This window comes from Pseudopodoces humilis, chromosome 8 (genome assembly GCF_049639895.1).
Source record: "Pseudopodoces humilis isolate 2021_Gansu_Grassland_sample_001 chromosome 8, ASM4963989v1, whole genome shotgun sequence".
Classification (NCBI taxonomy): domain Eukaryota; kingdom Metazoa; phylum Chordata; class Aves; order Passeriformes; family Paridae; genus Pseudopodoces; species Pseudopodoces humilis.
The window spans coordinates 25,335,839-25,349,098 of NC_142207.1; the positions used below are offsets into that span (position 1 = coordinate 25,335,839).

The following is a 13,260-nucleotide window of genomic DNA, read 5'->3' on the forward strand; positions in this document are numbered from 1 at the left end:
GCAAGGAAGAGCCTGAGCTCAACCTTTGTTATGCATCCATGAATCCAGCCACATGCTAAGCACCTCTAGGAAAGCGGCATTCATTTGTCCAACTGCTCACACAGCTAGTTGCTTCACTGATACTCATTTCTGGTGGCCACAGGATGAGTAGTCCAGCTCTTCTCATCAAAGACTACAGTTTCATGCTGCTCTTTTCTAGCATTGTCCCTGCTCTCACCTGGCTTCCTTGCTGAGCACTTTTGGCTCCCCCTTCCCAGCTCTGCTTCTGCTCTGCTCCCTACAAAGAGCCTTGGGCTCCTCTGCCAATTGTCTCCTCAATTTCCAGGGAGACGCCTCTTCTCCTTCACACTTTGCTATCAGTGTGATATCTAGGCCCCTTCTCTCATTACTGACCCAGAACATCCTCTCTCAACGTTTGTTGCTTTACAGCTCATCCTTCCAACCCTCCACATCTGAAATTCCCATCACAACAAAAAAGTCAGGAATTAGACAATTAATATGTATTATTTCAATAGGAGCCTTAAAAACAAAAAGCTTTTGCAACAACTTCCCTGGCAGAACCACAGAGACTATAGTAAGACAAAAAAACCTAAGAAACAGCAGCTGTAAAATATATTTAAAAACCTTTATTCTTTCCTATCACAATGTGGCAAAAGAGACTAAATACAGCTTTCCATTTGTTTAACTAAAAGCTGCCATTCCTCAGTCTCTTTGATGATAATGATACCCACAGTTAAAATCAAACTGCAGCACACACACGGAAAACTTTGAGCTCTGTACCAACTTTGCACAATGTATTATTAATAGCAAGATTTGTGAACCCAAATGCTCTCAGGTGCTGAGAGCAAGGGGAAGGCTGACTGTGCTGGGCTCATGGTTGATGCTGATAAATGCAGCACACTGAGGAGGAAAAAGGAAAACCTGCACCTGAGGATTGTTTGTATTACAGTAACCACTGAATCCACTGTGCTGTGCACAGGGAGAAACCAGCCAGGAGTGCAACATCAAGCAAAGAAGTCAGACAAGGGGTGGGAGGGAAAATGTATCAGCTGCCCCATTTTGCTGACATGGAAAGGAAACAAAGTATGGTAAAGGTCTGGTACTACTGTAACCACAGGATTACACTGGGGCAGTAGGTCTTGGGTCACTTGTCTGGCTCAGAATGACCAAAAGACCCAACTCATTCTCCATATCTGAAGCTGCATGGCCGCAGGACCACCCCTCATTTCAGAGTGCCTGGTAATAGTTATTCTAGTGCACTTTTTTACTTCAGCAGATTCTTGCTGCTAAGCCCTAGGTTTGGGCTTCTGAGAAGCACAGCCTGAATTCGCAGAGGAGCCACTATGCTCCTAATGTCCTGTGGAGACAGCTGAGCACAAGAGTGTTTTCACTGCCCTGCTGTAGAAGCAGGCCAGAAAATTTTCTGCTTCCTGACTGTTGTTCTGCAGTCCCAATTCCCTGGAGGACCATCTGGTGAAGTTATTTGAGGCATGGGCTTCATGGCCACCCTATTTATTGACTGTGAAGTAGCCGTAGCACCATTGATTTCCAGAAGTAACACTGAAAAATCAATAGGGTCTGTGTGCAGGATCCTGAGGAGAGAGGGGTGACCCCTCTTGGGAAAAAAGATCTACTCTGCAATGATAAGGAAGCAACCCCATCCCCAGAAGGAAAGGGTGATGACTGTGATTCCAAACATTCACAGAAATGGAAGGGAAGCAGGGTAGGGCTCCTTCAAGATTATGGATTCCTTGTCTAGGAAGTGGCATAAATGAGGGATCTGACTTGAGATGTGCACTTATATCAAAGGGAGGATTATGAAGACGATTTTCAGCCTGATACATCCAGCAGAGCTGTCTCCAGCAAGATCATAGTGCCACTAAGAACTTTTGAGGAAGGGAAGAATGTACATAAATTCTGTGCCAAACATGCTTTGAAATGTTCTCAAAACACAGGAGTGTTTGGCTGTGGTGAAAACACAGCTGAGCATGGCTTACAGCTATCAGCTGGGATCCTCTAGATCTGTTCTGATCTGTCTTTTATTAGCAGATTATGCACAGCTTTTTCTGTTACAAGATTGCTTTTTGAGGTCACTGACGTATGCTAGGTGAAGTCAAGTGAAAAGCAATGGTTCCCTTAGGAATCGCTGACTTTCTGGGACATCCTCACCTAAGTGTTCTGTGTTTAAAACCATCTCTAAACAACAATTCAGCAGCATCAGAAGTTCCTACTTCTGATATTGCACAGGCATAGTCAAATGGCAATCTCTCCCTCAACAGTTTACAGCTTAACTAAATGCTAAGTAATCCACAGGCTTGTCATCCATGTTGTATCTGGCTCTTGGTTTTTGTCTGCTTTGTCTCTTCAGACTGTAAACTGTTTGAGGCAAGAACTGTCTCTGAGTCTGTGTTTGGATAGAAGAGAGGTCCTGGTCCTTGCACAGCCAGGTACCATAATAAATATAAGGCACAATAATTTATTTTAAAATGAACATCAAAGAAAATGAAAGATGAAAAGGGAAAGAAAACCTTTCACAGCTCGAGGTTTTCCCCCATGACAGTGCTCCAGAAGAATGTGCTATCTGCTGGAGGGAGCTAACTGCTAACCCCAGCTGCTGGGAGGGCTGTGTGACGTACCACCACGGAAGTCACGCCGGAATGTGCCTGGGATGGGGAGGGAGGGAGGGGGAAGGAGGGTGAGGTCAAAAGCTAAACCATGATAAGAAAAAGAGAAATCCCTTTAAAATACACACATGTGTTTTCTTGCCAGAATCTATCAAGCCAACAGCCAAAGCATGGGTAATGGCATTTTGTTTATAAGAAAAAAGAAATAGCTTCTGTCCTAAGAATTTTTTTGGCCAAGTTTCAGGCAAACGGGGGTCTAAGTGACTTGCTGACTTAAGAATTTCTGTATTTTTAAGGAGGTGTTTCAGTAAGACTGGTGGTGTGGCCCTTTCTAACACTGAGCACACAGCCCTGTAAGTGCTTACTACAGACCGTGGCACACCATGGAAGCCAGCCTGGCGAAGGCAGCGGCAGCACTTACAGTTAAAGACATCATGCTGGCTTTGCAGGGCTCAGCCACTTGGGTCACATCCAGCCATCAGTGAAGTTGATGGATACATCAGCTTCAGCAGATTTTAAATGAGGCCCTTGGTTTGTGACTCTAACTGGGTGGAGGTCCCCAACTGTGTCCTTCTAATGCTGTCTGTGGAAAATTTGCTGTTGACCCTAGCTGGAGTGTAGTCCAACTGGAGCTTCTCCAGAATGAAACTGCCCATGTGCAAATGTGGCCATTTTGGGTGCTTTTAGCAGGTGAACATATCCTGTGATGTGAGGTTTAGATCACCTCACATCAGAAGATTTTGATTTTTCAAGAGTCTTAACTGATCCCAACAGTTACAGTGGGGTAAGATACTCAAGCCCCAGCCAAAGCTCACAGTAGCAAAGCCCACAGAATTTCCAGGATGTGTTGGAGGAACAGATGGCCTTTACAGGTCCATGGTCTCCTCTTTGCAAGTGAGGAGAAGCTGTGGGAAATCACCACCTTCCTCACAAGCTGGGGAGCAGTGGGTGTGTGGAGAAGGAACATGCCAAAGCGGAGAGGAACCAAGCAGGTTATTTGTGGAGATGGGGTCAGGAGGGACAGCAGGCTTGGGGTTTTGCTGCAGTGGCTTCTGATGCCCTTAGCAAGGGGACATGCCTGCTGCTGCACTACAGCAATTCAGGATCTGGCCTTCCAGCCTGGGTCACTGTGTGCCTCCTTCCCCTCCTCCATTTTCTCCTCCAGGTCCATTCACTGTGCCAAACAACAGCATGCAATCATCATGTGGGGGTTATTTCTGCCTAATATACCCACCCAGTGGGATTTCAGTGAACATTAAAGTGGTAGATGGAGCCTTTAATGAAGTTAACCTGCTGAAACCAGGAGAGCATTTGGTTGAAGTACACCTGAAAGCCCTGGATTACACAACAGCTGCTTCAAAAGAACCCATTGCCTCCTTTCATACCACTGCTGTATTGAGAAAGAATACAGCACCCTTATATTCTGCCTAATTTAGTCAGCTTGCTGAGGTCTGAAAGCTTTCTTTATTAACTGTGAAGATGCACATTCTTTCCTCCCCCGTGTCAGTACCACTGCCCCCCGCACAGTCTGCTGCACGGAGCAGGTCCCCAGCAGCACCTCTGCACCCCTCCAGCAGCTCAGCACCTCCCAAACCGGCAGGAATCGCCCTCCCTCTCTCGCTAATCCCAGAACGGATTTTAACTCCTAGTCTTCTTCCTCCCTGTTTCCTGCCGTTTATGCCTTTCGCCCCCATCCCCTAGTTCTGTATCTTTCACCACCTCCCTTCTCCACCCTTCTTTTACCTCTACTTTTTTCCCTCCTCATTTCTCCCTTCCAGGCTGCCTCAGCACTCCCCTCATTTCCCCTGCAGCACTCAGTGCTGCTCCCATACTCTCTCTCCCCAGAGCCAGCTGCCAGCTCCTGGCACCGCAGCAGGGCAGTGCTGGCCCAGGACCGTGGGGCTGCCCGAGCTCCAGGACACACCACAGACAGGCAGTGGGAGCGCTGCACGCCAGCAATGCTCCCCCTGTATCAAACATCTGTGTGCAGGACAGACAGGGGGAGAAAGCAGCTCCCTGCCGCCAGGAAGATAGACTGGCAGCTGGAAAAATGGGGAGACATGTTACAGTGAAGTGAGCAATAGCAGGGTGAGTGGGCAATAACAGGGTGGGCAGGAGTGGAATGGGAGCGCAGTAATGGGGTGGGCAAGCAGTGATGGGGTGGGCAAGCACTTCCCTGATACAGCATCCAAGAGCTGAAGGGGCAGCCTCTGGGCTTGCTCCATGGCCGCTGCTTAGCAGATTAGCAGACCTGGTACTCCCCATGAAAAATTAACAGGCCAACTTGCTAATTAAGCCGCCTCTAGACTGGAAGTTTATGTACTTGAATGCAATATGCCCAACTGCCTTGTCCAAGTTGGGGTAGTGTCCTGCGTTTTGAGTATGGACAAATTCCCCAGCAAACAGTCTGGTTGAAGGCTAGGGCTAATGGGATGCTAAGGTAATTATCGGCTATTTGTGGCTATAAAATGAGATCTTGTAATCATGCACCTGATAGACTAATAAAAACATTTTATATGATGCACTTAGAGCTTTTTAGCTGAGGATCTCAAAGCACTGTCTGGAGGAGGAAAAGTGCAACAAGAAGTCTGCATTTCTGTGAGGAATTGGGAGAGAACCCACGCCATCTGCCCCCATGCCCTGCGCTCTTGCTCCTTGGATACCCTGCCAAAAATGTTTGAGTCCCTGCTCTCCTGCTGACTGACAATACTTATGGTTTTATCTGGGCTGGGTATCATTTTTCCCCTCTCTCATTCCTAACCCTGTTTCAGTCCTGCCGTGTTGTTTTCTCTGGAAGGCTGTCAAGATCTGCATTGGAAATAATATGTTTTGACATAAAACTGGGGGAGACACCCTGTTTGTCCAACTACTCTGGAGCCCAGAGAAGGTTACAGGAATACATGATGCCTTGGTTTTAATTTTATTTTCTTTTAAATCAGGATTGAGAAAGGCTCTAAGGAAAAACTTGGGGATTTCCTGCTTTACAGACACCTCCTGATGGTCAGTTCATGGGGAGAGAGAAGGACTCATTTAGAAAGAGGAAGCTGTGATTGAAAATAAATGAGGCTGCATGATCAATGTTTAAAAGGAACTGCAATTAGAGGGAGGAGAAGAGCAGAGCTGCAGAGTGCCAGGGAAAACCCTAGGTACACAGGCCCTTGGGTCAGCAGCAGGGAACTAGGCAGTGTTTGAGGAGGCTTTCTGCTGGAGGGGAGGAGAGATGGGGGAAATTTCACTGCATCACAGCTCTGACTAATGCTTGGGCTGCAAAATTCCTTCAACCAAATTTAATGCAGATGGTACGTTAAATATTACAATACCATTAAATTACATACTGTCTCATTTTCAGTGAGGTTTTGTGGATGTTTCTGACATACAGACATGGAAAAACGCTGTGGTTCCCGATGGGTTTGGCGAGTGCTTACTTGTGGGTTTTAAATACCCACAGGAGGACTGAGCAGAGCCCAGAGCCCTAAGCCCTTTGGCAAAAGCAGGACTTCCCAGTGCGGAGAGCTGATGAGGTGCAGCCTCCCTTGGGGCACAGAGCAATGCCCACAGCAGCAGCAGCAGCAGCAGCAGCAGCAGCTGCCCCTGGAAGCAGGGAGAGGTAAGCTCACGGTACATAGCATCACCTTGTGCTCAGTGCCTTCAAACCTGAGAGAGGGTCAGAGTATTAAATGCTCCCAAAGTATTTTTGACACTCCTCTACCTGAGCTGAAGTAACAGGTATCACCAGCTCTATTATCATCGTGTCTTGAACACCTGCAGTGGTAGAAACTGCAGCAGCACTGGCTGGTTCTTTAGTTGTGCTTTTCCTTTCCTGACAGTGGCATGTTGGGGAGAGGAGACTTGAGATCCTACACTAAACATAGGGCTGGATTTGTGGAGAGCAATTGAAAAGCAGCTGAGAGAAACCTCTGTGGAGCAGCAGGTAACTTCATTTCCCATCACCGTTTTCTTTCCTAGGGTTATCTTCTCTTCATTCAGTAACAGATCAGAGCTGTTATCAGCTCAAGGTTGTGTTTGCACTCTTCTATTGACCTTAACCAGGGGAAACAGAACATAATGGAAGAAAAATTACCCCTGTGCCATATGGTACGTGAGATGGGGCTGTCTCTGATTAGGGCTTGGTAACCTCTTCCTTTTCCATGCATGTCTTAAGAAAGGAATGATTCATGCTGTGGGTTTATATTACACTCTGATATCTGTGTTATGTTTTGCAAGGGCTATTTATACACGGAAAAAATCACACTTCGCTAGCTTGATAGTAGTCTAACTATAAGTGAGTAGTAAATAATAGTTGCATAATTCCACATCAAAATAAGGCAGTAGACTCTGTTGCCACTGGCTTTGCATTGACTTCTGTGGGTTTTGGAGCACATTTGAGCCACAGAAGTTTCAAAACCAGGTATTAAAACACACAGAAGGAAGAGGGATGCTACAGCCCTCAGGGTAACGGCTGAAATATCAGATCTATCTGTCAGGCCAAATCTGTTGCTGTCAATGAACTTCCACTGGCCTCAGAGGAACTCTAAGCGTTTGTGTTGTGTGAATGTGCTTAAACAGGTTGGCATCGTGATTTCATTGACGTGAGCTGGTAATGCTACTCGTAACTGATAGACAGCAGAGTACAAAATAATTAGTCTCATCACCCTAAATGAATACCAGTGAAATGTTCTTACTTTCCCTCTCACCCACACAATGATGTATCTCACTTCTGCCACATGTCAGTATCTCTTCACTAATTACCAACTTAAAAAAACTGAGATAACATAGCTTTAATCGTTTTGTCTACTGTTTATTTGGAAGTTGGAATCTAAAATCTAGGGACCCGTCAACAACATAAAGGAATTGTTTTTAAATAGCTTGTTTGGAGCAGGGTTTTAGGGCTCATTTCACTTGCTTTGAAATTTCACCTCTCAAAGAGGATGGAGGTGTTGAGTTAGCCCCAGTTTTCCAGATACCAGTTTTTAAGCCTGTCGTGGTCTGAAAATGTAAGCAACAAGTTAAAGCACGGTCCCAGCAGTTCCAGCTCGGGTAGAAACTCCCCACCCTCACGGGGCAAAGGCGAACAAACTTTACGAGCACTGCTAGGATGACTATGTAAACGCTGCTCTCGGTTTGTGTTTTTAAAGAGCGTCTCAGAGAAAACGGGTTTGGAGCGTGGAAGCCAACTGCGGTGCAGTCCCGGAGGGGATTTGCGTTTGTCCCTAGCAGCAGCCTTTGCACCGCAACGTGGATGCCAGGAGCGAGGCAGCGTGTGCTTCCCGCTGCCGCTCCCCGCTCTGGCAGGAGGCTCTGGTCGAGGCTCGGCGCTTCTGGGTCTCGGCCGGCAGCGGCGGAAGCCCACGAGCAGGGACAATCCTTGTCCTGATGCTCCCCCATCCGACAATTTCTGGGTGTCTCCCTTCGCACAGCCGACTCTTTTGCCGTTATTTCCATCGGGTTTGGTTCCTGCCTGCGCTGCGGGGCCGTCAGCGCCCGGGCGGGGGCCGGCCGGCACCCTCGGCACGGCAGCGCGGCCGGGACGGGCCGGGCTCCGGGGGCCGCTCCGCGCCCCGCGCTGCCCCGACCGCGCTGCGGGGCGGCCGCGCTGCCCGCGGGCGGGGCGCGGGGCGGGGCGCGGGCGGGCGGGGGGCGCGGGGGCGGCGCCGGCGCTCGGCGCTGACAGCCACATGCCGCCCTGCCTGAAAAGGCTGCGAGGCGCCGGCGGGGAGGGAGAGGAGGCGCAGACGGCGCCCCAGCCCGCACCACCGCCGCCGCGCCCCGGGGGATGCCGAGGCGCCGGCCCCGCGGGTCGCCCTAGGGGAGAGGCGCTCAGCCGGCACCGCCCGCCCCGCAGCCCCGGCGCGGGGAACGCCGCCGCCCCTCGCCGAGCCCCGCCGGAGCTGGTCGCGAGTGGGGCGCCCACACGGGGCGCGGCGCGCCCGGGGTAGGGAGGCGAAGCCCGGCCTCGCAGCCTCGGGTCTTGTGGGTTTCGGGTTTTTTAATAATTTGTTCCGGAGGATGGATACGTTTCTTCTCGCCTGGGGATTTCTAGGGCTGTGCTTGCCCGGCTCTGGAGGCACGGCGGAGACAGGTAAGGCGCCCTCCGGGATGAGGGATGTCCCCGTCCGCCCAACTTTCGGGCTCCCGGGCGCGGTCCCGGTCTCACGCATAGATGCTTTGCGTGGGAATAAATTTAGGGAATGCATGAGCGATCGGCCTCGCCACGCAGCTTTCGCAGCACGGGTTTTGGAGGGGCTCGTGCGTGCGGCGGGGCGGGGATGGCGCACCCGGCAAGGAGCGCAGCGGCCGCAGCCGCGCGGCTCCCAGCGCCCGGCGTGAAGGGGCGAGGGGATGGAGCCGCGTTGGAAAGTTGCGTGGTTTTTTGGGGAGCTGCGGGGAATAGGGAGGGGAAGCGGTAGGGACCAGACTCATGTCGGACACCGGCATCCGGATGTCCGCGGCCCCGCGCCGGTTGCAACCTCGGGAAACTTTAGGTGAGAAATTAAAATAATCTGGCGGGAGCAGGCAGCCGGGGCCGTCCGTGCAGGGCTGGGAGCGGGCGAAGCTTAGCGGCGGCGGCGGCACCCTCAGGAAAGGCTGCCCGCGGTACGTGCGGGACCTGCCCGCACTTTACAAACGCTGGGCTGTCCTGGGACAAGGCGGGCTCACGTCGACTATTGGGGCGCGAGTGTTTTTCTGTTCCTCGCTGCCGAGCAGCACCCAGGAGGGGCTGGGATGAAACCCGTCTTTGCGTTTCCTCGGCATGGGGACAGGAGTGGGGCAGGCTAAGGCTGGGCCCTGTGTTCCCCGGCCACTGGCTTTGAGTCTCGCTAGTGGGGGCGACAGGGTCCCGGTCTGGAATAGTCTCTGGAGGAAAAGGATATGCCGCCCAGTGCTCTCTCGGGGCTCCTCCTGCGCTCAGGAGCTGCCTGGCAGGACGGGAGTGCCAAGCCAGCAGCTGCTGAGCTCTGGGTTTGCCTTCCCGTTAGTCGGGGCCTCGGGACATGGCTCAGGGCCCTGAGCTGCGGTCTGACCCGAGCAGCGTTAGATGATGGCAGAGTGCTTTCTGCCTTCTCCTGCCCCGGAGCTGTGTGGCCACCCAGCTTCCCCTTGAAAAAGGGAAGTGAGAGAATCATTGCTGCCTGAGAAAATCCCTCTCTGTTGCAGTGCGAAGCACAGACATTGCCGATAAACATTGAGCTGCTGGTTGGCATCACCTCCTTCCTTACAGTAATAAAGGGTTATAAATCCCTTTATAAAGGATAAAAAAAAAAATCCCATCTTTTGTTCAAGGAGAAAACAAATAGGTACTTGATGGGATGGAGAGAAAGGGCAGTGTCCTGGGAGACCCTTGCTGAGTGGAAGATGATGATCCCTGTCGCAGATGCAGTGCCTGATCTCCTGGAGTAGGTTTTGTGCCGTGGCAGATCGGGCTGTAACCTGAGGCTGGCCCCTGAGGGTGCACTGAGCCCGAGTGTCTGTGTCCATGCTCATTTTACCCTGGAGCGAGTTCGGCATCAGGACTGTTAACTAGGAAGAGGTTTGTGAGCAAACCGCTCCTCTTAGGCCATTCAGGCGCTGTAAGCAGTGTTTATTTGAATGCGGGATTTTCCCGGCTAAGCAGAGCATCACATGGTGTTGGAACCAGCAAGGAAGTTGTCTCTCTGTGGCTGACACCAGCGGTGGTTTGCCGAGATGATGATGTGCGGCTGCAAATCCGGTCAAATGACTTTATTGCCAGCACAGCGAGCAAAGGTACGGGGTAATGCGATGCAAACCTCGATCAGGCTACACTCGGCTCCAGTAAATTAGCCAGCCTAGTAAGGGAAACATGCCAGAGGTAGATGGATTTATGTTTCAGTCTGGTGTATCTGAAAGCCTTCCCCCATTATGGAAGTCCCTCTTTAGGTTCCCTAAGGGAGGTTAGTAGAGAGGGGAGACGTTTTTAATAGACAATAATATGATAATCCACATGGAAAAAAACCTCATGCAATATTTCTACAGTAAGAGATAAACAGTGCGGCTGCCAATTTGTATGTAGCCAAGCAAACCCTGAGATAACCATGGAGGAGAGTGGGTGGGAGACCCGTGAAGATAAATCTGAAGGTTGGATGGCTGTGTGTTTTTCATTTTCCCGTAAAAAGCAATGAGGTAAGAAAGTAACAGATTTGAGTGACCCAAGTACTGAGCCGTTCAGATGATGTTTATGCAGCTCTGAGCAAAGCTCACTCTGAAGCCTTCTGAACAGTTTACTTAAAAGCTATTATTTTTAGTAGTGACTTAGGAGATGTAGCAAGGTGGGGAGGGGGACCAAAACAAATTGCTGCCAAGCAAGTGCACGGCCACACATACAAACATGCACGCACACACACACACACACACGCGCACACACACACACACACACACACACACACACACGAGCGCTGAGTGTAGTGCCTTACGCCTGTGTGCTGTTAACTCAGCTCCTACTGGAAACAAAAGCTTTTTTAGACTAGGAATCAGATAGTTGTCACAGCATCACTGAAAGGCACCGATACAAGCTTGGTGGGGGGCTCTGACACAGGTTAGGATGCTGCATTTTGTTTTCCTAGTTTTACTGCTACAGAAAATTATGGTGTGAGGTGTCTGGAGAGACAGACATGCATATTGGTCCCAGAGGGCTCTATGGAGGCTCTTCCCATCTCCCTGCCTTGCCCCTTCTGTGCCCCTTCCCCCTGCCCCCATCCTCCTTACCAGTATCTTCTCTGTGTTTGGTACCTTGTGCATGGCTTTAGAAGGTTAAAAAGAAAAATCACCCCACTTTCCTGGGCTGGAGAAGGCCACACTTCCCGTCCCATCCTGGCAGGCAGGTGGGTTGGTTTCCTAGCAGAAAACCTCCAGTGCTGCCAGGCACCAGGACATGGTGGCCTTGTACTGCAGATAGCTTGAGAGGAGAAAGCATCCTTCATGGGGTTCAGGAAGCTGTCAGGTTCAGATAAGGCTGGGATCCTATCCTGTGGGACCCCCAGTTGTATTAATAAGGAAAAATTAATTTTTAAGCACTGGGATTGCTGCCAAATTATATGACCTCTGACAGACCAGCTGTGCTAGGAAAATAAATTGTCTACATCTGAGACCCATGATCCTATCTGAAATCGAAATAGAAAAAAAGTTGTCATTTAGCCACAGTGGTGGGGGCAGATTGCAGCAGCCTGAGAGCAAACTGGAAGCTGTTAAACTTGTTCTCCATTGTGTAGTGAAGTCACCACCACCGTGCCCCTGTGGGGTCTTGGGAATACATACAGTTGTCTGATCCGGGAAGTGTGGAGAGCTGATGTGCCTGCACACACCCAAGCTGGGGCTGATGGTGTCAGCACGGGGGTGGGGGCAGAAGTGGGGTGTGAACGTTTCCAGCTCCATCCTCACTCTGTAACAGCCCTTTGACACATTTCTAATTATAATACAAGCACACAGACAAAGAGGTAGCTGGGCTATTTTCGAAATCCCCGTCTACACCCTGGTGGAAACCGCAATACTAGCAACAACATAAATCAGGGCTGTTGCTAACAGTGTTGCACACAGCTTAGCGCTACAGTAGCATGGGTTTAATCACACTCAGAATCAAAGGGTCAGCCTGCTCCGTGCCTGAGCCAAAGCGCAATCTCAGAAGGCCAGATCCTGAGCCAGGCTTGATGCCTGTGCAGTGAAAAGACACAAACACGGGCATGGAGGAGAGGTTTTTCAGCACGAGGTCAGCAGGCATGGGGCCAAACCCTCGAAATCACAACTTGGATCTGTAACCCTTTCTATGTGCAAGCAGGAGAACAGCTAGAATAATGCTGGGAGGTTGGGGCTCCAGCTACAGCCTTGGTGAGGTGATATCTTCCCAAGCAGTTTGGGAGAAGGGGTACAAGCAACAGGTTGGCTTGCAAAATAGCCTGAAGTATAACTTGCAGGGGTGGATAGCTGTAAGGACTTTCCATCTGACTGCTTCTTCCCCTCTCTTCATACTTGATGAATCAAAGAAAATGGGCTCCAAAGTACTGGACTCCGTGTCTTTGAAACGTGCCCTCATTTCTCCCTGTGCATGTGAGACAAAGGCAAGACATCTGCCCAGCTGTTCTGGTGGGTCACCCATATCTGTGAAGTGCTGTCTGTGTAGGGCTTCAATGCTTGCCCTTTTCTATGCCCCTTCTAGGAAGATGGTGAAGCCCAAAGGATGCTGTCCTTTTATTCTGCTTACGTTTTACTGAAAGGCTCCTTTGAACCCCCTTTTTTTAAAGGGATGCATGCAGAAAGAGAAAGGAGGAAAACCCCTTGTGCATGTCGACATATACACACTTGTAATCTCCCTGGTTCCTCCTTTCTCTTCACAAGCACACAGAACTCTCTCTACCTTTTCTCTTACACACAGAGCCACACCAGTCATGGGGGACTGCCTTGCTGCTGCCACACATGCACACTTCTGCATCCATCCCTTCCCTGAGCCATCCCTCACAAACCCAGAGCCCCTTGACAACTTTCACCCTCATGCGCACCCCAAGCTTGCTGCTGCTTTCCTCTCTTTCTGTTTGACCGCTGAATATGTGCTCAGCAGGTAACAATGTGTTTAAGATACTCACCAGAATGTGCAATAACTTTGACAGCATGCTCAAATCCAGCTGCTGCT

General features: G+C 50.3%; 1 protein-coding gene across 4 annotated transcripts in view; it reads left to right on the forward strand.

Annotated features, from left to right (window-relative positions):
* The first annotated feature begins 8,488 nt into the window (after positions 1-8,488).
* Positions 8,489-13,260, forward strand: part of NRP2 (neuropilin 2) — an 89,205-nt gene continuing 84,433 nt past the window's right edge. For 3 of the 4 annotated variants that reach the window (XM_005519876.3, XM_005519877.3, XM_005519878.3), the window contains exon 1: positions 8,490-8,703. In XM_005519876.3, the coding sequence (XP_005519933.1) occupies positions 8,631-8,703 (73 nt within the window). In that variant the 5' untranslated portion in view covers positions 8,490-8,630. Of the gene's footprint in view, positions 8,704-13,260 lie in introns of all 4 variants that reach the window. The other variant, XM_014249321.2, reaches the window with a different exon arrangement.